Genomic DNA, 26,337 nt, shown 5'->3' on the forward strand with positions numbered 1-26,337 from the left:
GAATGACCAAGTATTTGCTCTCCCAGCCGCCTCTGACCAGCATGGGAACATGACCCAGGCCATGTTTATTAGAAGTACTTAGCCCAGAGCTCTGACTCTTAGGTAGTGACTTTCTCCATTCTGGCTCACGTTGGAGCAGAGGAGCCAGCTACTGACAATGTCCTGGAGCCATAGGTTTGGTGCCAGTGTCCAGACCCTGTGCAGCGTCCCTGTGTCAGCACTGCAAGCTGTAGTGACTGCCTGCTGCTGTTTTCACTGGACCACATCTGGAGCAGGCTTTTAGGTGAGGTTCTTGGCTGTGTAGCTTCCAAACCTGGTCTCTAACCTTACCCAGTTCTGATTATGACACCCCACCTCTTTTTCATAAAAATCCCTTTTCTGCTATAAAACTTTTTTTAAGTTTAAAAAATAGGCTTTGGAGTTAAGACTGCCTGAGAGCAAATGCTGGCTTTATCACTGAGCAGTCAGTAAAGCTGACTAAACCATGGAACTGCCTTGAGCTTGTTCCCACATTTCAAAGTAGGTAAAGTCAGAGTACTACCTCATAGGGTCCCATGAGACATTGCCTGTGAAATGCCCTGGGACACAGTGTGCACCCTTGCAACCTTAGATTATATAAGGTCAACAGAAGTTTTTTATTCAACAAACAGTATTGGTTTTAACTGACTGCTAACACTTTTAATTAAAGAAGCATTGCATTGACTGATTTGATTTTCTTTTGACACAGTTGTTCTAAAATTTAGTGGAATTTATTCCCAAACAACAGTCATGTTATTTTAACGTTTCTTTAGGTTGACTAGATTCATCTGGGCAATTCTCTGCTACATGTGACACCAATTAAGACTATCGTCAGTTTGTGGGTTCTACTGGATTGGAACATTCAAGATGGCCCACTTCCCTGGTTGGTAATTAGTGCTGTCAGTTGAGAGCTCAGCTGGGCCTGTCTCAGGATTCTTCTATGAGCCCTGTGGTTTTCATAGCATGGTAGCTAGATAAGAAGCACACTGTGAAAAGTAACAGTTTTAAAGCCTGGCGTACCATAGAAGTTCCAGAACATTCTACATATTAGTTAAAGCTAGTCACAGAGCCTGCTCAGATTTAAGAGCAGGAATGGTGGAAAGGATGGGTCAAACGCTTCACCTCTTGTAAGAAACAACGTATGTATGAAAGGGGAAGCTTGTTAGGAGGCCATCTTTGGTGACGAGTGGCTACACAGAACTAACTTTTCATGATTATCTATTTACTCTGCTTTAGTCTAAAAATGGAAGAAAAGAGTCCCTTAGCAGTTCAGTAAAAAGGAACTCAGAATTATGTCTTATTGCCCCTTACCATAACATATTAACAGTTACTGAAAACCTACTTCCAATTATTCTCCTTCTTTCTCAGAGCTGGCTTAAATTTGCAACATCTTTGAAAGCTGGATAAACAAATTTCAATTAAGGGGAGAATATCTGAAAGAGACCAGACTACCTGACCTGCTCTTAAGAAATCTATATGCAAGTCAGGAAGCAACAGTTAGAACTGGACACAGAACAGACTGGTTCCAAATAGGAAAAGGAGTACATCAAGGCTGTATATTGTCACTCTGCTTATTTAACTTCTATGCAGAGTACATCATGAGAAACGCTGGGCTAGATGAAGCACAAGCTGGAATAAAGATAGCTGGGAGAAGTATCAGTAACCTCAGATATGCAGATGACACCACCCTTACGGCAGAAAGTGAAGAACTAAAGAGCCTCTTGATGAAAATGAAAGAAGGGAGTGAAAAAGTTGGCTTAAAGCTCAACATTCAGAAAACTAAGATTATGGCATCTGGTCCCATCACTTCATGGGAAATAGATGGGGAAACTGGCTGATTTTTTTTTTGGGGGGGGGGAGGGCTCCAAAATCACTGCAGATGGTGACTGTAGCCATGAAATTAAAAGACGCTTACTCCTTGGAAGGAAAGTTATAACCAACCTAGACAGCATATTGAAAAGCAGAGACATTACTTTGCCAACAAAGGTCCGTGGAGTCAAGGCTATGGTTTTTCCAGTAGTCATGTATGGATGTGAGAGTTGGACTATAAAGAAAGCGGAGCGCCAAAGAATTGATGCTTTTGAACTGTGGTGTTGGAGAAGACTCTTGAGAGTCCCTTGGACTGCAAGGAGATCCAACCAGTCCATCGTAAAGGAGATCAGTCCTGGGTGTTCACTGGAAGGACTGATGTTGAAGCTGAAACTCCGAATACTTTGGCCACCTGATGCGAAGAGCTGACTCATTTGAAAAGACCCTGATGCTGGGAAAGATTGAGGGCAGGAGAAGGGGACGACAGAGGATGAGTCGGTTGGATGACATCACCGACTCAATGGACATGAGTTTGGGTAAACTCCCGGAGTTGGTGATGGACAGGAAGGCGTGGCGTGCTGCAGTCCATGGGGTCGCAAAGATGGGACACGACTCAGCGACTGAACTGAAGATACAGGCGACCGTCAATTTAGGTAGGGTCCAGCGGTCTTAAGTTTATCTCACTGGCAATGGGGAGCCACTGCGAGATTTTAAGCAAGGGGTAATGTCGCTGAGACTCAGAAATGAATTGTCCGATTTATGCAACTAGATAAAAAACCAAAATAAACTCCTAGTTGTTTCCAATTAACTAATTCTTAATTAACTCGGAGAAGGCAGTGGCACCCCACTCCAGTACTCCTGCCTGGAAAACCCCATGGACGGAGGAGCCTGGTAGGCTGCAGTCCATGGGGTCGCTAGGAGTCGGACGCTACTGAGCGACTTCACTTTCATGCATTGAAGGAAATGGCAACCGACTCCAGCGTTCTTGCCTGGAGAATCCCAGGGACGGGGGAGCCTGGTGGGCTGCCGTCTATGGGGTAGCACAGAGTCGGACACGACTGAAGCGACTTAGCAGCAGTAATTAACTCCAATTCCCTCCTGGCCCATGTTTCCCACTGAACAGCCAACTCAGAACGCAAGATAAACGATTCTAACTGGCCCCTTACTCTGCGGAAATGGCTTCAAAGTTTCAACCGGAAACAGAAAATGACCGCCACAAACGCCACCTAATGGCAGGATGGAGGGCAAGCTAAGTCCGGAAAGCCGCAACACCGGAAGGGGCCGGCTGTTTCCGGAGAAAACCCAACGCAACAGAAACTCTAGAGGCGAATCTAGAAGAGGCAGCCAGCGTCCCAAGAGGGTTCGGCTCCGCGACGTCGCATGTGCGCTTCAGCGCAGGCGCGGGGGTACCGCGTAGGAAACGTATACACAAAACCGTGCGCGCGCCCGTTCTCCGTCCGGCGCATCGGTGCTGTTTTCGAGGGTAAACCTTTTGGAGCTGTAACGCGGGATTTTGTTTCTTGAACTACAACTCCCAGCATGCCTCGCCCCCTATTATTGGTACTAAGTGTGGTTTCCTAGGATAGGTTAAAAGGAAACTCTGACATGACGTACCAAGAAGGAAAAAAAACTGAAAACGTTGTTTGAGCACGTTATTCACAGAAGCCCCAGTGGCCTAATGGATAAGGCATTGGCCTCCTAAGCCAGGGATTGTGGGTTCGAGTCCCATCTGGGGTGGTAAGGTTTTTTTTTTTTGCCTTTAAAATGAACTTTTCAATAAAACTTTTGCCTTTTCCCCTTTTTAAACAATTATAGAGAAATATGCTAACTTGATTTTACTTTTTAAGGATGGGAAGTGTATGCGTGGTTTTTCTAGGTTTGGGGCTACAGTTTGCGAGAATCAATAGACTTCCATTTCCTTCTGAGCCGTAATCTCGTTAAGATTTTGGGAAAGCCGATAGGTTCAATTTTTATATCGCCTTTAGAAATAAAATCTCAAAGTTTTCTATTTTTAAATTGACACCCACTTGCGATATGCCCTCATTTTCTCCAGGTTCAGCGGTGGTCCGTCAGCGAATGGCGTCTGACATGACGCAGTAAGGAAACGAACCAGGACCTTCTTTCTCTCCGCCAGGCTTTTTCCAGCCCATTCAGTTACACTCGGCTTTCGTTTGCTTTTCTGTTAACACCTTAGGAAGCCGCTCGGCGTTCGATTAATGCTGCTCGGCAGAGAAGGGAAGTGAGACATCCCACTATCCTGCAATCGATAGGGGGAGCCTGCAGTCTGGTCTCAACCCTACCATTAAGCGGCTGGGCCGGAGGGTGAGGGAGCAGGGGGGTCGTAGAGCGCCGTCCCGCACCTGACTCCGACGACGGGAAAATGGCGGCCTTAGGGTCACCGCTGCGCACTTGGCGAGGCCTTCTACGGGAGTTGCGCTACTTGAACGCGGCCACAGGCCGACCCTATCGCGACACCGCAGCCTATCGGTACCTCGTCAAAGCTTTCCGTGTACATCGGGTACGGAAGCCTGTGTCCGGGTGCTCCAGCGTCCCCTTTCCGGGGAGGGAGGGAGTCGCTTCTGGGCGGGATGGAGCCTGCCTGGCCTTAACCTTAATTCTGAGGCCCAGGCTTCCTCCAGACAGACCCAGGCCCTAGGCCCTGGTCTAAGATCTAAGCCCAGGGACTAAGCAAGGACCGGGGGGAGAGCAAAGTCGTCCTGGGGTAGAGCCGTCCCTGGAGATTCCACTGGCCGTCTTTGGCCTGTGTGGATGGGAAAGTTAGAGGAAAGTGAAATGGAAGAAACAGAGGGACAAGCAGAAAGATGAGTGTAGGGTTGCTAGTCACAGCATCTATCCAACACGCGCCTTCACTAGGAGAGCTGTTCTGAGAAGCAGTTCTAGATGGGGCGAGGGATATTGGGAGCTACTTGAAGAGCATGACTACACCGCCACTTGGAGCTGGCTCAGTGGTAAAGTATCCGCCTGCTAACTGAAGAGACGCGGGTTCAGCTCCTGGGTGGGGAAGAGCCCCTGGAGGAGGAAATGGGAGCTCATTCTTACCGGCTCCCAAGAAGTGGGACAGGACTGAGCACGCACGTTGTAGAGCTGAACTAGACACCTCTAATGAGGTAGTACTGTTGAGTTGCAACATTAGCGTGATGTATGACCAAGTAACAATTTTTCCATCTGTAGCAGACAAGTATGAACATCCATCAGTTCAGTTCAGTTCAGTCGCTTAGTCGTGTCCGACTCTATCCATCATCCTTGGACAATTCCTTTATGAATTCTGCACTCCAGCACTCCATTTACCCCCGATAGGCAGGATGGAATGAAAGATAGTATCTTTTTTCAAATGGGCCAACTGAGACTCAGGGACAGTTGAACTATACAAGCCCAACTAGATTTAGAGTACTGATCTGGGTTGGAAAGAATTTGCAATCTATCTCAAAAGTAAGTTGACTAATTAGCTTGGGCTTTAGTGAAGGAAACCTGGTGTCCTTCGAGCCGTGTGGAAAGGGGAGAACCATTATCTTAAACTCGATTTTCTGAGCCATGGAAGTTAGAATGCAAAATGTTAGAACTAAAGTTCAACTAAGTTTTGAAAGGTCACAATATTAGGTACTAATAGGAACTTGACTAAAAATGACGAGTAAGATCCACATGGGTCTTGTCTTTTAAGAAGCTTGCATTCCACCTGAGGAGCCATTTGACCAAGGACTTAGAATAAACAAATGCTAAAGGAGCAGAGACCCTGGAGTCCTGGTATATAGAAGAGGTAGGCTTTACAGGATGGAATTTATTAAATTTATTACCCAGGAACTTGAAAAATATTAGAGTTAGCAAGTAAATGAGGGTTAGTAAAAGTCCAAGAAGCTGCACAACTGAAAGCCAAGAGGGTAGAGGAACTGACAGTTGAGAGCAGCTAAGGCTTAGGGTGTGGTGGATGAAGTGGAGGAAGATGAGGTAGGCGGGAATTTAAACTTTCTTGTAAATGCAACAGGAAGTCACTCTAAGATTCTTAATGTGACAAGATTATAGTTTATGCCTTATGGAGGCAACATTATTTGCCCTTGAGAGAGGCTTGGAAATGGCTGTGAAATCCCTTGGGAATAAATGAGAAAATTCATGCTAAATATTCCAGAAACAACTCTTTGGAATGCATGAGAGGAATTGGGAATGGTTTCTATTTCCTGCTGGCTCAGAGCTAACTCTGGAGAAGGAAATGGCAACCCACTCCAGTGTTCTTGCCTGGAGAATCCCAGGGACGGGGGAGCCTGGTGGGCTGCCATCTATGGGGTTGCACAGACTCGGACATGACTGAAGCAACTTAGCAGCAGCAGCAGCAGCAGCAGAGCTAACTCAGTAATCATTTTTGCCTATTGTCTCCTTTCTCTAGGCTGAAGGGATTCAATTAGGGAGAGGTCTCCCCTTTCGCCATAGGGGAAATACAGCTTTCTATTTCATTAGATCTCTTGATCTCTGGTGGTTCATTTACTAAGTTATATTACTGACACTTCTCATAATTCAGGTTTAGCTTAATCAAGATTGGTTATGTGCTATCTTATACTAATGTAGAATTCCTGTTTCAAATTCTATCAAACTAGACTTAAGAGATGAATATTACTCTTTGTTGATGCTTAACGTTAGTGTTGATCTCATAAATTTTTAATTATAAAAGTTAAATTGATTAAAACGGATGAATTCTGTTTTTGAGCAGCTTATATTTTCATATATATGATCTGCAGATGTTAAATCAGACTTACTAGTTTTCAGATTCCAAACCTAGATATTCCAGTAAAGAAAGGTCAAAGAAAAGCGTATGTAGGCAGTGGTGCCTAGAGCTTAATCCACACTTGGGCAGGGCTCCTTGAGTCATTTGAGGCTATGCATACACCTCCCTCTCACCTTTCCTGCCCCTTTATCACAGCCTCAGAACATAAAACTAGTCAAGTAAAGTCTGTTCTAACGTACTTAATATTAAAGTTAATTATCACTGGCTTCAGATGACCTTAGGTCATCAGAATATAGATTTTTTAGATGAAAACGTAAATTGTGAGAGGGAGTATATATAATTACGTAATATGAACATATGATTCTCATATATATAAAACCTTCGTTTTGTTACTGGTGAAGACAAAACTATTTTTCAGATAAAATAAGTTTTTAGTTTTCATTGAAAGGCATGTGCCATGTTAACCAAAGTCCACAGTCACATAAAGTAGTCCTTCATTTTTTGAAGGGTAGAAAGTTCTGTATTTTATTCCTTAGGTGACATTAATGATTAGTGACCTGACTATAGTTCCCCATCTCTGCATTAACCAACCATGAAACCTCTCTGGGCTTTAGATCCCTCATTCGTTAAATGAGGATGTTGAAATGAGGTAACTTTTTTTTCCCAGTATTAAAATTTGAGGACACTCAATGAAATGCTTCAGTGAAACTTGTAAAATTCTTCAGCTAACAGGTGGACAAATTACAGATGTACTAAGTATACACAAACATATGTTTGTATTTCCTATGTGCAGTTTACTTTTATTCTAGAGAATGCTTGTTTAATGACGCTGTCTCAATACAGTGCTCCTGTATCTGCAGCTGAGCTGTTAATAGACTATCTGACCTTGCTACTTCTCCAGGTCACCAGTGAGAAACTGTGCAGAGCCCAGCATGAGCTTCATTTCCAAGCTGCCACCTATCTCTGCCTGCTACGCAGCATTCGAGAACACGTGGCCCTTCATCAGGAATTTCATGGCAAGGGTGAGCGCTCCGTGGAGGAGTCTGCTGGCTTAGTGGGTCTCAAGTTGCCCCAGCAGCCTGGAGGGAAGGGCTGGGAGCCATGAAGGAGAAATTCCTTGGATGCTGTCTTCATGCAAGAGTTTACTAATTTCTGTCAATATGTATTTATCATTAAATTTTTTTTTAAAAGTTTAGGGGTTTTCTCTGAAATTTTGTTGACTGAGTGTTTCTCAGGGAGGTTTCATCTTTACTCTCAGTGAATTTACTGAAGTTCTTACATTAGGCTGATTGATGTCCTTGATTTACTTTGAAAACTCTTAGTTATTTTTCAATTTAAAAAGTAATACAGCCTATTATTAAGAAATTCAAATAGTATAGATATATAAAATAAAGCCCTCTCATCTTTTCCCTTATATCTCCCTCCCCTCTTCCAAACCCATTACCAATCCTACAATTGCTGACAGTTGGTGTGCATCCTTCTAGATGTTTCCTATGCATAAACAAATAATTATACAGATGCACCTTTTATTTAAAAGTACACAAATACGATGTTAAGATTCTGGCAGGAAACAGATGGTACATTCAAACAGGGTTATTGAGGAGAGTTAACGATGGGATATATACGGAAATGGCAACCCACTCCAGTGTTCTTGCCTGGAGAATCCCAGGGACGGGGGAGCCTGGTGGGCTGCCCTCTATGGGGTTGCACAGAGTCGGACATGACTGAAGCGATTTAGCAGCAGCATGTATATATATATATATATATATAAAGATATGGTTTGAATTAAGGTGAACGAGATGGGCTACAACAGTGGAGAGCTAGTGCCTCCCTAGGCCTGATCCTTAGGTAATGAGAACACGGCCACCACTCAAGTACAGGCTGCAGAAAGACCAGAGAGGGTGATGGAATGAGAACACTGACTTCTCTCCCCTTCTGCCTTCTACCCTCCATGTCAAATTGCTCTTCCTCTTGAATTCTTTATCAAGGTGAGGGACTCTACCATGCACTTGGCTGAAAAAGTCAAGAAGTTGGGCTTCATTCTGTATTTCTCTTTCTTCTCACTCTCCACATCCAGTCAATAAGTTTGGAGTGAAAACAGTTCTGCAAGAACTGTTAGCATTACTATCTCTGTCCTGGTTCAAGCACTGGAAATCACTGGCCTGAACTATTAAACTAGACTCCTAAATGTTTCCTTTGCCTCTAACATCCTGAATTCCTTAAATAAAAATTCTCGGAACTACCAATCATTCTTTACCTGTGCCCCCTTTGTGGTATATTGCAGTTTCTTCTGGAATAATTGTAGACATATAACCTCTTTTTCCCTGAATGTCAGCTCCTTTACAGTAAGGAAGACACCTCATTCATTTTTGTATTCTGTAAAGCGTCTTCCACAGTGACTTACATAGACAGTTATTCAGTGTTTTGAATGCATGGCTCAGTCCTACTCACTAGGAGTACAACCTAAACAAACACTCATAAAGTACTTCAAAACATCATCTTTTTCTTCTAAGAGATTAACATTAAAATAACAGTATTAAGAGTCAAACCAAGCATCTATTCAATTGAACAGATCAAAAAAGTAAAAATGTTTAATATCCTGTCTCCCCTGCTTTATTTCATATGTGCGTGTGTGCTCTGTTGCTTCAGTCGTGTCTGACTCTGTGTGACCCCATGGACTGTAGCCCGCCAGGCTCCTCTGTTCATGGGATTCTCCAGGCAAGAATACTGGAGTGGATTGCCATTTCCTCCTCCAGGAGATCTTCCCTACCTAGGGATTGAAGCTGCGTCTCTTCCATCTCCTTGCCCTGGTAGGTGGATTCTTTACCACTAGTGCCACCTGGGTATATTATTATCTGAAGATGTTTTACTTAGATGAAGAAAGCAAAAGGATTAAGATAGACTGATCTTTTGATTGCTTTTGTTAAAATATATACCCAGGTGGCTGTATATAATAATTTTTTTTTTTTTTTTTTTTTTTGGCTACGTGGCTTGTGGGAATCTTAGTTCCCCGACCAGGGATTGAATCCAACACACAGCAGTGAAAATGCCAAGTGTTAACCACTGAACTGCCAGGGAATTCCCATAGCATTTTTAAAGAATGAGAGTTGAGGCAGAACTGCATAACAGGGTTGTTGTTTAGTCAGTAAGTCCTGTCCGACTCTTTTTCAACCCCATGGACTGTAACTTAGCAGGCTTCTCTCCATGGGGTTTCCCAGGCAAGAATGCTGAAGTGGGTAGCCATTTCCTTTTCCAGGGGATCTTCCCAAGCCAGGAATCAAACTTGTATCTCTTGCTTGGCAGGTGGATTCTTTACCACTCAGCCCCAAGCCCTGAATAGCAGGGTAAGAAATACTTACTATGGGTTTGAAATCATATAGTGTGTATGCTCAGTTGCTTCAGTTGTGTCCTACTCCTTGTGACCCCATAGACTAGCCTGCCAGGCTTCTCTGTCCATGAAATTCTCCAGGCAAGAATACTGGAGTGGGTTGCCATGCCCTTCTCCAGGGGATCTTCCTGACCCAGGGGTTGAACCCACATCTTCAGCTCCTGCACTGCAAGCAGATTCTTTACTGCTGAGCCACCAAAGAAGCCTGAAACACAGATGTAGGCTTTAATCCCACCTTTATAATGTGTGTGATCTTGGCTAGGTTAATTGACCTGGGCTTGCTCCCTCTTCTGTAGAATGGGAATGCCAAGAAGGTGGTTGTAACAAATGAAAATAATGCTGACATAAAACATTTGCACAGTCCCAAAGTGCTTGACAAAGAAAATCTTGTTTTCATCTTCAACCACTGCACCCTTATTCTTTTATCACGGACCCTTCTCTACGCCCTGGAGAAGGAAGTGGCAACCTGTTCTGCTATTCTTACCTGGGAAATCCCATGGACAGAGGAGCCTGGTGAGCTACAGTCCATGGGGTCAAAAGTCAGACAGGACTCAGCAACTAAACAACAACTTCTCTAAGCCCTATTGCCACCAGTCTTCTGAAATAAATTATTTCCCATGGTTTAAATGATTTGCTTAGGCCGTTTCTGTCCATATATAACCAACCTGTACCTCTTTATCAGTGGTCTTACTATCCAGAATTAACTGAACTCAACATGAAAAATGGAAGGAACTGATTGTGGAATATGAATTGTATTGGCAATAAACTCTCTATACTTGGATGTCCTAAAACTAGGGACTCCTGAGGTTTGGGCACTTGTTAGCTCACTATTCTAATTTTTGATGTGGTACATCCTTTATCATATTCCTTCACTTTATCATATTCCTTCTCTTACCTGCTATGCTTTAACTGCTTCCTCTCAGTGAATTTTATTAGTATTTAAATATGTTCAAGGCTCTTCCATCTAAAAGCAACTATAATTGACCCTTGAACAATTTGGAGGATTAGGGGCACTGACCCTCCACACAGAACTCTGAGTATAACTACAGCTGGCCCTCCATGGTTCTGCATCTGTGGATTCAGCCAACTACAGATCCGGTAGTACTTTAGTATTTCCTATTGGAAAAAGTCCAGGTATAAGTGGGTCAGCACAGTTCAAACACCTGTCATTCAAGGCTCAATTGTAGTCAGCTTTATCTCAAATATTTTTTCAGCTGCTCTCTTCTAACTTGTTCCTCTTTGCAAACAAATTGAATGTATTCAGTGAATTGAATGTATTCAGTGAATTGAATGAATTTTCATTTTCTACATTAAAATTTTTTTATTATTTATTTTTGGCTGTGCTGGGTCTTTGTTGCTGCATGTGGGCTTTCTCTAGTTGTGGCGAGTGGGAGCCACTCTCTAGTTGTCGGCATGCTTCTCACTCCAGTGGCTTCTCTTGGTGCAGAGCACAGGTTCTAGGGTGCATGGGCTTTAGTAGTTGTGGGCTTCTTAGTTGTCTCACAGTATGTGGAATCTTCCTGGGCCAGGGATCAAACCTGTGTCCCCTGTCGGCAGGCAAATTCTCAACCACTGGACCACCAGGGAAGTCCTCACTTTCTATATTTTTTAAACTTGTAAAATAAGTTGTATTGAGGTATAATTTACATATAATAAATATGCAGGTCAACAATAATGACAAATGAATGCACCTGTGTAATAACCACCCCAGTAAAGCCATATAATATTTTCACCTCCCCTCAAAGTTCCCCTATGCCCCCCTTTGCAGACATCTCCCCTTCCCCACACCTGGTCCCACGCAACCACTGACCTGCTTGTTGTCACAGTAGATTAATTTGGCCTGTTCAAGTATTTAATACAAATGCAGTCATAATATGTATGTACTGTTTTTAAGTTGGCTTCTTTGGCTCAGCATACAGATTTTGAAGTTAATAATCTATGTTGTCTCATGACATTTTCTACATTTTTCATGGCCATTCATCCTTAATCCACTGCAGTCTGGATTCTCCCCTACTAGAACTGCCTTGCAAGTTTACAAATGACCTTCATGCACTAAACCCAATGGATCATTCCTTATCTTGCTGAGCAAATTTGGAAAACTCAGCAGTGGCCACAGGACTGGAAAAGCTCAGTTTTCATTCCAATTCCAAAGAAAGGAAATGCAAAAGAATGCTCAAACTACCGCACAATTGCACTCATCTCACATGCTAGTAAAGTAATGCTCAAAATTCTCCAAGCCAGGCTTCAGCAATACGTGAACTGTGAACTTCCAGATGTTCAAGCTGGTTTTAGAAAAGGCAGAGGAACCAGAGATCAAATTGCCAACATCCACTGGATCATGGAAAAAGCAAGAGAGTTCCAGAAAAACACCTATTTCTGCTTTATTGACTATGCCAAAGCCTTTGACTGTGTGGATCACAATAAACTGTGGAAAATTCTGAGAGAGATGGGAATACCAGACCACCTGATCTGCCTCTTGAGAAACCTACATGCAGGTCAGGAAGCAACAGTTAGAACTGGACATGGAACAACAGACTGGTTCCAAATAGGAAAAGGAGTACATTAAGGCTGTATATTGTCACCCTGCTTATTTAACTTCTATGCAGAGTACATCAGGAGAAACGCTGGACTGGATGAAGCACAAGCTGGAATCAAGATTGCTGGGAGAAATATCAATCACCTCAGATAATGCAGATGACACCACCCTTATGGCAGAAAGTGAAGAGGAGCTAAAAAGCCTCTTGATGAAAGTGAAAAAGGAGAGTGAAAAAGTTGGCTTAAAGCTCAACATTCAGAAAACAAAGATCATGGCATCCGGTCCCATCACTTCATGGGAAATAGATGGGGAAACAGTGGAAACAGTGTCAGACTTTATTTTTGGGGGCTCCAAAATCACTGCAGATGGTGATTGCAGCCATGAAATTAAAAGACGCTTACTCCTTGGAAGAAAAGTTATGACCAACCTAGATAGCATATTCAAAAGCAGAGACATTGCTTTGCCGACTAAGGTCCGTCTAGTCAAGGCTATGGTTTTTCCCGTGGTCATGTATGGATGTGAGAGTTAGACTGTGAAGAAGGCTGAGCGCCAAAGAATTGATGCTTTTGAACTGTGGTGTTGGAGAAGACTCTTGAGAGTCCCTTGGACTGCAAGGAGATCCAACCAGTCCATTCTGAAGGAGATCAACCCTGGGATTTCTTTGGAAGGAATGATGCTAAAGCTGAAACTCCAGTACTTTGGCCACCTCATGCAAAGAGTTGACTCATTGGAAAAGACTCTGATGCTGGGAGGGATTAGGGGCAGGAGGAGAAGGGGACGACCGAGGATGAGATGGCTGGATGGCATCACTGACTCAATGGATGTGAGTCTGTGTGAACTCCGGGAGATGGTGATGAACAGGGAGGCCTGGCGTGCTGCGATTCATGGGGTCGCAAAGAGTTGGACACGACTGAACGACTGAACTGAACTGAAGGAGCATTTGCCACTATTGACCACTCCTTCCTTTTTTCTCTTTGCTTTCATGATACATATTGTTTCCTTCTCACTCCAGCCATTTGTCTTCAGTGTTCTCTTCTGTATATCACTTATATGTTGGTGTTTGTTGGGTGCAGACCTAGGTCTTTAACCTCATACTCTGTGCTTTCCCTGGTTGATCACCTCCATTCCAATGCTTTAATAATCAACAGGCTAACTCCAGTCCATGACCCCCACTCCAGTCAAGTTATAAAAACCTGTTTGTCCAGTGGCCAGAAACCACCACTTAGATGACTCAAAGGCATCTCAAATTCAGTGCATCTAAAATGGAACCTCCTCATTCCCTCATAAATCTCTCTGGCATTCCCTAACATTTTTACTCAATCACTCAAGTCATAAATCTGAGTTATTCTAGACTGCTTCCTTTCCTTCACATCCTCAGTTAAATAATCACTAAATTAGATAATACCCTCCTAAGAATCTTGAACCTCTATTGCTACTACCCTATTGGAGACCTTATGTCTTGCAGCTTTTCTGTGAACCTTTGCCCTCCCTAATTGGTCTCACTAAATCCAAATTATGCTCTTCAATCAATTAATATTCCATAATGTACAGATCTGATCTTGTCTCTCCAACTTATAACCCTTCAAGCTAAACTTAACAAGGTCCCCTAGGATCTGGCCCTTGCTAAATCTCTTTAGCTTCATTTCTCCTCTCTTTACATCTGACGGTCTAACCATACAGAAATTCACTCAGTTCTACAAGCCATGGCTCTCTTTCAACATTCTGTTGTTCCATATGCATGGAAAGCTCTTTCTCCCAACTATCCCCCACTTCTCAGGCTAATTCCGATTTACTCTTTAGCTCTCAGGTTAAATTTTGCTTTCTCTCTTTCCTTCTTCCTTCAACAAGGTTTTTTGTTTTTTTGCACATGCTGTGTGCCAGGGATGGAGCCCTGGGCAACAGCATTGAAAGCGCCGAGTACTAACCACTGGACCGCTAAGGAATTCCCTCAATAAGCATTTTAAAATGCCTATTATGGGGCTGACTGTGGCTTCGATATCTACTTTTCACTCTTTAAAACCTCTATCTTTAATAGAGCAGTCAAGTAGCTCACTCAGTTTAGGCTTGGTTCTTGCTATTTCAGTCAGTTCACTTGCTTAGTAGTGTCCGACTCATGGGACCCCATGGACTGCAGCACACCAGGCCTCCCTCCCTGTCTATCACCAATTCCCAGAATTTACTCAGACTCATATTCAATGAGTTGGTGATGCCATCCAACCATCTCATCCTCTCTCATCCCCTTCTCCTCCTGCCCTCAATCTTTCCCAGCATCAGGGTATTTTCAAATGAGTCAGCTCTTCGCATCAGGTGGCCAAAGTACTGGATTTTCAGCTTTAGCATTAGTCCTTCCAATGAACACCCAGGACTGATCTCCTTTAGAATGGACTGGTTGGATCTCCTTGCAGTCCAAGGGACTCTCAAGAGTCTTCTCCAACACTACAGTTTAAAAGCATCAATTCTTCAGCACTCAGCTTTCTTTATAGTCCAACTCTCACATCCATACATGACTATTGGAAAAACCATAGCTTTGACTAGACAGACCTTTGTTGGTAATGTCTCATTATTTCTCCTCTCCATAAACTTCAAATGTTTATGAATTCTGACTAGACTGTTTCTGTCTGGTTTTGAGTCATTAGTACTTTGCTTGTCCTTTGTATGGATAAATGTTCAAGACATAAATACAAACATAATGATAACAAAAGGTTCACATACTAGGATTATGTGGGGTGGAAAAAAAGCAGTGTAGTTTTGAACTAAAGGCAGGCTAATCCAAAGCACTTTATGTTTGTAAGGTAAATTTTTAATCACTCAACTAAAAAGATATAATTTACATTGATTTCTTTTTTGGGGGGACAGGGGTCATGCTGCATGCAGGATCTTAGCCCAAACAGCGGTCTAACCAGTGCTTCCTTGTGGTGGAAGTACAGACTCTTAACCACTGGATCACAAGGGAATTACCCCAGAATTTGAAGTTTTTAATCTATATTTAAATTAACAGGAACAATGCTTATAAAATTTGTTATTAGGTAGGTACTCATGATGAAAGAATCACTGCAATATTAAATTTTACTATATAGCCTTTATTTACTAGATTAATTTATAAATTACAATAAAATGAAGAGTTGTCCACTCTGGATGGCTAGCAAAATGTATGCTATTTAGGTTGGTGCAAAAGTAACTGTGGTTTTGGACCATGAATTTTAAATCATTATAACTAGACTCAAACACATCTTTATTAACCAAAATAGGAAACATTACAATCAACATATTTTTGCCAACAAGAAATGTTTGTTTATTCCTGTGGCATAAAAATCCATGCTTCAGGATCCCATGAACTCCTGGAAAGCATTTTCTGCCTCCTGCTGGTTGTGGAAGCATTTTCCCTGCAAACATTTGTTGAGATGCTTGAAGAAGTGGTAGTTGGTTGGCAAAGAGGTTAGGTGAATATGGCGGATGAGGCGAAACTTCACAGCCCAATTCATTCTACTTTTGAAGCACTGGTGGTGCGATGTGCAGTTGGGCATTCTTGTGGAGAACTGGGCCCTGTTTGTTGACCAATGCCAGCTGCAGGCGTTGCGGTGTCCGGTGCATCTCATCAATTTGCTGAGCATACTTCTCAGGTGTAATGGTTTCCAGAGATTCAAATAGCTGTAGTGGATCAGACTGGCAGTAGACCACCAAACAGTGACCATGACCTTTTTTTGATTTTCGATCAGTTCATGAGGCACCCACTTATCTTTTTCACCTTTAAAATTTGCTTCAAATGCCAAATGACCATAGAATGGTTGACGCTGAGTTCTTTCAGCAACTTCTTGTGTAGTTGTAAGAGGATCAGCTTTGATGATTGCTCTCAGTTGATCGTTATCAACTTCTGATGGCCACCTACTGCACTTCTCATCTTCAAGGCTCTCATCTCCTTTGCAAAACTTCTTAAACCACCACTGCCACTGTATGTTCGCTAGCAGTTCCTGGGCCAAATGCGTTGTTGATGTTTCCAGTTGTCACTGCTGCTTTAAGACCCATTTTGAACTCGAATTAAGAAAATTGCTCGAATTTACTTTTGGTCTAACATCATTTCCTAGTCTAAAATAAATATAAAATAAACAGCAAGTAATAAGTCATTAGAAAAACATCAAAGCAAGAAATGTGCATTAAAGTGATGTATAATATAACCACATTTAAGAATGTATTCCAATTTTAACAATGCAAAAACTACAATTACTTTTGCACCAACCTTGTACCTATTCTAATTTTTAATTACCTAGTTGATGGCATGTATAGATTAAGAGTATATACTGCTCTTGTAAGTTCCTGTTTCCTTATGACAACTTATTCCTAAAGGAATGGATATCATTGCTAGAATGTACACAAAGACATATTCACAGGTTTGGTTTTGTTTTTGGATAAGAGTAACATAGTCCATTCTAAAGGAGATCAGCCCTTGGTGTTCTTTGGAAGGAATGATGCTAAAGTTGAAACTCCAGGACTTTGGCCACCTCATGAGAAGAGTTGACTCATTGGAAAAGACTCTGATGCTGGGAGGCAGGAGGAGAAGGGGACGACAGAGGATGAGATGGCTGGATGGCATCACGACTCAACGGATGTGAGTTTGAGTGAACTCCGGGAGATGGTGATGGACAGGGAGGCCTGGTGTGCTGCGATTCATGGGGTCGCAAAGAGTCGGACACGACTGAGTGACTGAACTGAACTGACTGAATACACGGTTACTAAATTTTAAAAATTAGAAAAAGATTAAAAAGAGAACAAACTTCTGTTAATGACAGTCTAGGTAATTTAGATTAACACTTCAGTTGAACACAGCTAAAAACCATGGATGAAATATTTTAATTCTTAAAATCATTAAAGAGCTGTTAAGATAAGTAAGAAATAGTAGGCCAAATCTTAGAAGACAAGAACCAAGAAAAGTGCAGCACACAAAGGCACATATTTGGCCTCAGGACATTTGTCAATTTAGTAGCAATAGCTTCAGTTTTGGAGAAGGCAATGGCAACCCACTCCAGTACTCTTGCCTGGAAAATCCCATGGGCGGAGGAACCTGCTAGGCTGCAGTCCATGGGGTCTCGAAGAGTCGGACACGACTGAGTGACTTCACTTTCACTTTCATGCATTGGAGAAGGAAATGGCAACCCACCCCAGTGTTCTTGCCTGGAGAATCCCAGGGACAGGGGAGCCTGGTGGGAGGCCGTCTTTGGGTTTGCACAGAGTCGGACATGACTGAAGCGACTTTGCAGCAGCAGCAGCTTCAGTTTTGAAATTAACCTGCACTTTTGGTAGGATCATAGAGGTTAGGGAGGCAAAAGGCAAAGTCTCAGGCCCACCAAGGTGAGCACTCTAAGAAACCCACACTCACTTTAAACTAGGACCCTGGAGTTCACTCTCAAGGGTGAAATGGAAATAAAAAAGTCCTTGTCAGCCTTTCAGACCAGATTTTTGCCATTTTGGTGTCAAGAGAAATTAAAGCATTGAATCTGTATTATGATGATCCTCTTTGGAGAAAGACAGCATTATATCCTACACATATTTTTTCAAGTACATGTTCAGCAGACAAAGATAATCAGATAGATAGGAAAACAAGACCCCAAAAGTGAAATCCAGGAGAAACAGACACAGAACCATAGAAAACTTCAGATATTATAATTAGCAAATTCAGATTACAAGACGATTATGATCACTGGGTCAAATAATAGCCAACCTTGGGAATTTCATCAAGGAACCAGAAACCATAAAAAATTACTTAGATTTGAAAAACAACCAAATAAAAATTCTGTAACTGAAAAAATAAAGAATTCATCACATAGGTTTAACAACAGACTAGATACAGCTGAAGGGAGGTTAGTGAACAATAAAATTCATCAGAAAAAAAGCATCAAGAAGGGAGCTTGGCACAACAAGGTGGAAAATGCAAAGAGAATAAAGAGATATAGAGGAAACAATGAAAACTTGATTTAGAGGTCCAGAAGTTGATGAATGACAGTATTCAAGAATAGCTAAAAATTTTCCTGAAATTGATTAAAAAAAAGATGTCAGTCCACTGTTTCTAAAAGCTCAATGAATCACAAGCAGAATAAAAATAAATCCATATCCAGATAGAGTAAGCTGCAGAAAAATACAGGCAAAAAGAACACAATTTGAAAAGTAGACAGCCCAGCTTTCTTCAAAGGAATGAGACTGAGAACTGACCTCCCAGGAGCAAGGAAGGCAGCAGAATGACAGAATTTATGTGCCAAAAGGAAATAACTTTCAACCTAGAATATCCATCTAGAATTGAGAAAGGCAAGCTAAAGGTCTTTTCAGATCAACAAAAATGGCAGAGTTCTCTACTAGCAAGCCAATAGGAAAGCAAACCCGGAGGCAGGGCAGGCAAGTATCCGGAAAGAGCTAGACAGTAAATATTTCAGTCTTCCAGGTCATAGGGTATGGTATCTGCCAACCACTTAACTCTGCTGTTGTAGTCTAAAGAAACTGTAGACAGTAACAAATGAAGAAGCCTGGCAGTATTTCAATTAAACTAGTCAAAAAATTGGCAATGGCCTGGATTTGATGAGTGAATTGTATATTGCTGACTCCTGTCCTAAAGTTTAAACATAAGACAAAAGGGAAATGATCCCAGATGGAAAGGCAGATTCCAGAAAGAAAGAAAAAGTGGTAAATAAACAAACATTGATATGAAATTTGGTTTTAAAAAGCCATAACGAACTGGGAAATCCCAGGTGGCCCAGTGGTTAAGACTCCACGCTTTCACTGCTGCAGGCCCAGGTTCAATCCCTAATGGGGAGCTAAGATCTTGCAAGCTCCGGGGTACAACCAAAAAAAGACAAGAAAAAAACAAACCAAAAATCTAAACCATATGATTAACAAGTGCATTTATCTTGGGAAGAGGTTTAAATGAAGTTAGTTTTCTTGGTTCTCTGTATTAGCTCTCTGAGTGAAGTGTAAAGGCATTGATTAGACTTTGATACATTAAAAATGCCCCTTATAACTTCTAGCTGCTGCTGCTGCTGCTGCTAAGTCGCTTCAGTCGTGTCCAACTCTGTGCGACCCCATGGACTTCTAGAGTAACTGCTAAAAGAAAAGACTAAAATTTCCAAACTACCAGAAGTGGAAAAAATGAAATGATTAAAAGGCAGACAAGAAAGGAGAGAAAATTAAACCCAAAATAGGTGAGATAGACTAGAGCTTTAAAATCAAGCACGTATGTAATTACATGAATATAAATGAGTAAATTCTTCAATTAAAAGGCAGTGAATATCAGATTATTAAAAAAGACAAAAACTATGTTTTCTGAAAATAAGAGATTTATCTAAAAAGTGAGCAATCAGAAAGGTAGAAAGTAAGCGAGAGATAAGAACTAAACTGTCTTCACTAACACAAACCATTTCAATATTTTAGTATATTTTCCTCTTAAGGATGGCGTGCTGCAGTCCTCGGGGTCGTAAAGAGTCGGACATGACTGACCGACTGAACTGAAGGATACTGCACATGTAATAGTGTTAGTTGTTCAGTCGTGTCCTTCTCTGCGACCTCATGCACCACCGGGGACGGCCATATATAGTAGTGCATTTCTCTCACACGTATTAATTTGTAAATTTTTCTTTTACTGTAAATAGTTTCCAAAGGATGACATTCCACGTATTTGGAGTTGTTTGAATTTTCAACTCTCTGAATAACTGGTAGGAAACTATCTTTTCAGTTACTAAACACTGCGATTATTCGAAGATAGACCCAATATGCTTTTAAAGGGATCTCGGGGGATATTCCCTGGCGGTGGGGCCAGTGGTTAGTTCTCAGAGGCTTCCCTCCCAAGCTGCACCGTAGGGCCGAATAAAAAGGGTGTGGTGGGGGGGGGGCACCTTGAGACTACAATTGCTATTTCACGTACATTTTTTATTGATCTTGCTAATAAAGTTCACAGGCGATGTATATAACATTTTAATGAAACAAAAATTTTCACCATTATTTCCTTTCAAAGTACCTGTGTCTCCTCTTAAGGAATTATTATTTTACAATAAAAGTTAAAACATCAGGACAAGGCTCTGGGATAAGCATTTTCTGTGAGCTCATTTAGTCCTCACATACCTATAGCTTCATCGGAGATTGAGATTTAAGGGGAAAAAAAAAAAAAATCACTGAAGGTCCCACAGTTAGGAATCCGTCCACCTATGTCTGGAACGCAGGGTGATGGCTAAGCTAACCCAACCCACAGGCTTTCTTTTCCATTGTCAAAGCTGCTGATATACCAAAAAAGCCTCATCCTTCAAATTTAGCTGTCAAGTAAGGGAGAAAATTCTCTACAAAATGACCTCCTTTCTTTAGAATACTGCTTAATTTTTATAGTTTATAATTTAGACTAACAGCCTCCTGCTATATAAGTAACGATGATAAATCCGAATGGGTTGGATGACCTGCTCCTAGTGTATTAATTTCAGACATTATTTCCTGAACCTAACTTATTCCAGTTGGGCGGCTTAAAGCCTCTCTGCATAGATTAAGGAAAACGACCCAGCTGTCAGATCTCCAGGGCTTCTTTCGTAGAGGGTCGGGTCATAATGAGAAAAGGGTTGAGTCTACATGATCACAGGCCCTTGGGCCTGTGAAAACGAGTTAATTGGTCAGGTCAATGAGTATGTCAGGAATACGCCCATAATAGCTACTAACGCTGCTAACCTCCGTCGAAATGCCAGATATGGTTTCTACTTACTTTCGACTCTGGCTAACCCTCTGGCCCACTGGCTAACGGGTCTGGCTCGCCAGCACACCGCCCGGCAAAGCCCTTAGCAGACCCACAACCCGGAGAGCGAGGTTTCGCGCCCGGGGCGTATCCGGCTTGAGGCACCCGAGTCTCGCGATATCTAGAGGCAGGGGCGGGAGAGGCCGGCGTGCACGCGCCCTAGAGACGTTAGGGTGGAACCCCTCCCGTGCGGGGCGGGCGGAGCGAATACAGTTAGACGCCAGTTGGTGGAGCCCCCGCGGGAAACGACTAAGCGCGAGGAGCGTGCGCGCTCACGTCGCGGCGACGGTGGCGGCGAGCGGCGTCAGAACTTGGAGGGGGGGCTGACGTCTTCTGGCGGGTGGCGGTGTTGGAGACGAGAGCTTGGTTAGCCGGTATTGCTTCCGTCCCAGGAACCGACGGAGAGAGAGGGAACGAGGGTCGCTTTCGGGGGCTGCTGACTTCCACGTACGCGTCGTCGTGAGGAGCCGCAGCCCGGACTCTCCTGCAACCCCTCCGGCTTCCTTTCCGCACGCCTCGAGGCAGCGGCGGCAGAGACAGGCGTCTCAGCTTCCCCCACCCCTTCCCCTTGTCCCCCCCGCCCTAAAGGGCCCTTTCTGCGCCCCACCCCCGCCCGCCCGCTACGCCGCCGCCATGTCGGCGCAAGCCCAGATGCGCGCGATGCTGGACCAGTTGATGGGCACCTCCCGGGACGGTAAGTCTCTGCCAGTGCCCTGGGGGTGGGGGAAGGGATGGGGAAGGCGAGGGGAAGGGGCTCCGCGGGCGCACCTGGGCTTGTGTGTGTGGCTGAGTAAGGGGCTCCCAGATTGGTAACACGAGGTCCCGGCTCCCGTCCCATCCAATGAGGGCTGGGCAGGCGGGCCCGGGGGGCGGCGACCGAGCGGATTGGCGGGAACTGCTGCCAATGGGGTCAGGCGGGGCCTGGAGCCTGAAAGGAGAGTTTGAGCCCCGAGTGTTGACTTGGCTGGGACGGGAGAGCCCACGTCTCTCCTGCGTAGTTCGGTGGCCTGTGTTGTCGCTTGTTAGGTACCTGCAGACCGCTAAGGCCTCCGCCCCCTGAACTAATTCCTTAACCCAGAGCTGTGGGATCAGCCCTCGCCGCCGCCCTGCGGAGTATCCAGAGAGAACTGGTCCCCACCCTCGACTCCTTTACCTGGGTCCGGAGAAAACCTTTCCTAGAATCCAGTTCCAGAGATGAAACCACCATTCTTATGGGAAAATCTGACCCAAACCATGGTTTCCTGAAGCGGGTGTGTTTGGCCCATTTTGTGAAAAGAATGTTACGGCCTGTTTTTTCCGAGAGACCTCCATTTTGTTACACAATTTAATAGAAGCTTTGTTCAGTAAATATTGACGAACTTTGCATGGGCCCCGAATAGAACCATTTTGAAAATGTGGTGCCCAGTGACGTAGAATTGAGGGAAACAACGATGATTTTAGGCACTTAGGTTAGTGTTTGTACAAAGAACCACTAAAGGCTGGATATCTTTTTGTTATAGAGAATTTCTAGGTAAGATGAAATGCTGTTGCTTTTTTGGTGATGGTAATTAGTAATATACTCTTTGAAATTCGAGTGAAGCCCATGCTAATATGGAGGAAGGGTGTAGTCCACTACTTTCTTAGAAACAAAGCCAATACTTGCTCATTTTTGTATGTTGTTTGTTCAGGCAAATAGTTTCATAGCCATTAAACCAATGCTTTTTTCTTGAGTTACTTAAGTTGTTTGATGTAAGAGAGAAAAGGCACACTCTTAACTTTTGAGCAGTCGCTGTTATAATTTCCTTGAGTGCTTTGCAGCAAAATGTGAGTAGATTTAAAACATTTTATTGAATTCAAATGTTTTTAGCAGCGCATAATTTGCATGGTTTATCAGTGTTCATAATTCAGTTTTAATAAAAACCCACATTTGGAACTTTTCTTAGAACATAGAAAAACAGGTGTAGATCGCAAACCTACTTGTGGTTGTGTATAGAGGAGGGGAAGATTGGGAAGGAAATGAATTTTATTTATGTAGTAAACCCTTGAAAGTTAGCATTGATTAAAAATTCCACTGGAGAAATTTCTATCAGTTAACGTTTTTCACTTTTAGTTTAGAGTGGTTTTTATAACTGTAGCGTGTTTTAACATTGCTCCTTTTCCATTATGAAGATGGTGTTGAGAAGGGGCTTAATTCAGGATTTTAACTAACAGAATAATCTTTGTAGTAAAATTATAGAAATCATTTTATTTAAGACATACTTTACACGATCCTATTAATCCTAGTTGGGTGCCGTTTTTGGTACCTTCTTCATGGATTTAGTTTCCTAATTTTACTGGGTGGGTAGTTGAATCAAAGCAACTATTATCACCTGATAAATTCCAACTAGACTGCAATCTACTGTTGCAAAACTGAATTAAAATATGTGTGTGTGTATTCACACACATATATACATACATACCTATTTTTCCTATGTGCGTAATCTGCAGAAACTTGCATTTCTTGAAATCCACTCTGCTTTGTATACAGATAAATTTATATTTTTATGTGTCTGTTACTGGATTTTTTTGCCTTCAGACTAAGGATTTACCAGTGAACTCATGTTTACAAGTCCACGATATTATTTTAGCTGAAATGACTGGATTTTCACTGCTGTGTTGGGCTAGAAGTAAGAAACATTCTACTTTCAAGAAGAAGAATGTTTTTTTAGATACCCAGATTAGTTCTTTTATGTATATAGGAATCAGAGCATTGTTTTCTTTCTTACCACATAGTTAATGAGTTTATATGCTCACCTTATTCAGGACCTTCAAATAGGATTTTTTTTAAGTGTTCAACTTCAAGTTATCCAGGGATAGGGAATATGGACGCCTTCCTGAATAACACCATGTGATTTGAAATTATATAATGGGAAGCTTTGTATGGGACACAGAAACAGCTTAAGGGAATGGTTACTAAGAAGTGGAAATGGGGTCCAAGGGGTGGGAGAGAGATGGAAAAGGTAGGTAGAGTATTTAAAGCAGCTGTGTCCATTTTTTTTTTTAATCCCAGAGACTATAAAACAACCACTGTCTTTTTGTCAGGGTGGCAGTAACCACCCCCTCTACTCTTAGAGTGCTGTCTGTGAGGGAATCTGAAGTGGCACAGGAAGCCTAGGGCACTTTCTCTTTCACCTCCTTTGCCCCTCTAATGAAAAATTTATTTCCTCTTTCCCACCCCCAAATCAGAATTTTTAATTAGTTCCTTTTTAAACTCCTTGGAGATTTGTGTGTTAAGTGTAACTTGGAATTACTCAAATCAGTAAATTCATGTAGATGACCTAAACTTTACTGAAATTCTTCAGAAGAGGGACTTTTAGTAGGGAAAAGGAGAGGTAATTTTGGATCACTGGGCACTTCCAGAAAGGACAGTCCTGGGTGAGTGGTGGAAGTGGGAGGCTTTGGACAACCAGAGGGCAGCATGATCGCGCTGGGAGGCTGGGCAGGGGGATGACCAGGAGGTGGGAGAGGAATGCATAAGGGAAGTGGGAGGGCCAAAGACAAACTTTGCCTTCTTTGCAATTTTGCCTAGGGCCCTGGTGGTGGCAACCGCCTGTGTGCCACTGAAAATCGTGCCGATGCCTGGCATACTGCATAAATGGAAGCAGGGTACCGCGTGAGTTGAAACATTGGTCACACTATATAAAGTTTGTATATGTGAATCAGTGTAACTCATACACATGTAACTGGGGGTCTGACTGTATTTGGATTTTTCTGATAAGGCATCATGGGCTAAGGAAAAGAGCATTGGGCTGAGACTCAGGAGACCTGGTTTCTAGCCCCAGCTGTACCTCTAATTGTAACCTTGGGTAAGTCACTTAACCTTTTTTGCCTCAAGTTAAAATCTATACTTTGTTAAATGAGAAGTCAAGTAATTTCTTATGTTATCCTCAGAAATGTTGACAAATATATTTTAAATTTTTTTAAAGGAAGAAACCATAGGTAGATATTAGCATCTTATTTAAGATACATTAAATTTTATACTTTGTTTTAGTTGTTAGCAGTAACAGAAAAGAGAGGGATAATCTGTTTTCCTCAAAATATTCCATTTGAAAAGAAGGAGCAGCACAGGAAAAGTCAAACAGCGGTTCAGCTGAATTGTCTGTGATGGTTGGAGGAGCCTAGTGTCCCCACACAGACTAGTCATTTTTGTTGTGTTGGTTTAATTGAAAGGGTGTCCCTTAGCTAAAGCCCTTTTGCCGGCAAGTACGGTTTAGTTATGAGAAGTCTCTTGTCCTGACCCCAGAAAGGTTTTGCAAGATTTGAGGGATAGGAGTTAAACGAAATTGAGGATGTATATTTAGATTACTTTCTAAGTTTAGCAACTAGGGAAGTTACAGAAGGTAGTTTTAAGGATTCCATACTTCTTGAATTGCTTATAACTCTTAAATGGAAATACAGTCCATCTCTGAAAGGTTATATCAGGCCAGAAATGGCAATCTGCCCTCAAAAACAACCAGTAGACTATAGGATTCAGAATATAGATAAGAATTTTACAGCATCATTTGTTGTCCATTATGGTTAGGGAATGTTTAGGGCAGGTTAAAGTTTTCGGGTAATTTTAGCTGTTTTGGATGATAATCTTTCTGAACCTATGATGTACTTTCTCAGTTAACAGTACATTAACCATAATTAAATATTTTTGCTGATCATTTATATTGCACGGTGGTTGTATCTTATGGGATATAAAGTTAAAGGGACATGAATCCCAGGAGATAATAAGGAAGATACAGTTCAGAAAATCAGTTACTTGTTCCTGGTACTAGTGACGCATAACTGTTGAACCTATAGGACAGTATGACCATGCTGCTTTTCTTCAAAATAAATAATGAATCAAAGATTGTAGTGTTCTTTTCAGTGACTTTTCTTCATAAAATCACCTTGACTGTAATCTGTGTTCCCTTAGTTGTCATCAGCATCGAGAGCATTTTCTCCTCATTTTCTATCATTAACATAATGGATCATTTATTTCTTGGTCAGTTGTAAATCATTCTTGTATTTCACTTGGATTGTTCATTTTAAGTGAAGGAGGCGTAGCCTTTAGTGTGTAAGCACACATTTTTTGAAATAATAATGGGATATATCTAGTT

At 42.4% G+C, this 26,337-nt stretch overlaps 1 protein-coding gene and 1 non-coding gene across 4 annotated transcripts in view; both read left to right on the top strand.

Moving 5' to 3' along the window:
• Positions 1–3,491: 3,491 nt before the first annotated feature.
• TRNAR-CCU (transfer RNA arginine (anticodon CCU)) lies at positions 3,492–3,564 on the top strand. Its single transcript has one exon. It is a non-coding gene; the product is annotated as a tRNA-Arg (tRNA).
• A 566-nt stretch (positions 3,565–4,130) lies between these two features.
• LUC7L2 (LUC7 like 2, pre-mRNA splicing factor) overlaps positions 4,131–26,337 on the top strand; it is a 73,266-nt gene continuing 51,059 nt past the window's right edge. For 2 of the 3 annotated variants that reach the window (XM_068972529.1, XM_068972526.1), the window contains exon 1: positions 21,573–21,926. In XM_068972529.1, coding sequence (XP_068828630.1) covers positions 21,866–21,926 — 61 coding nt within the window. In that variant the 5' untranslated portion in view covers positions 21,573–21,865. Of the gene's footprint in view, positions 4,346–7,460; positions 7,582–21,572; positions 21,927–26,337 lie in introns of those variants that run through there. The other variant, XM_068972525.1, reaches the window with a different exon arrangement.

The sequence above is a fragment of the Capricornis sumatraensis genome, chromosome 5 (genome assembly GCF_032405125.1).
Source record: "Capricornis sumatraensis isolate serow.1 chromosome 5, serow.2, whole genome shotgun sequence".
Lineage (NCBI taxonomy): Eukaryota > Metazoa > Chordata > Mammalia > Artiodactyla > Bovidae > Capricornis > Capricornis sumatraensis.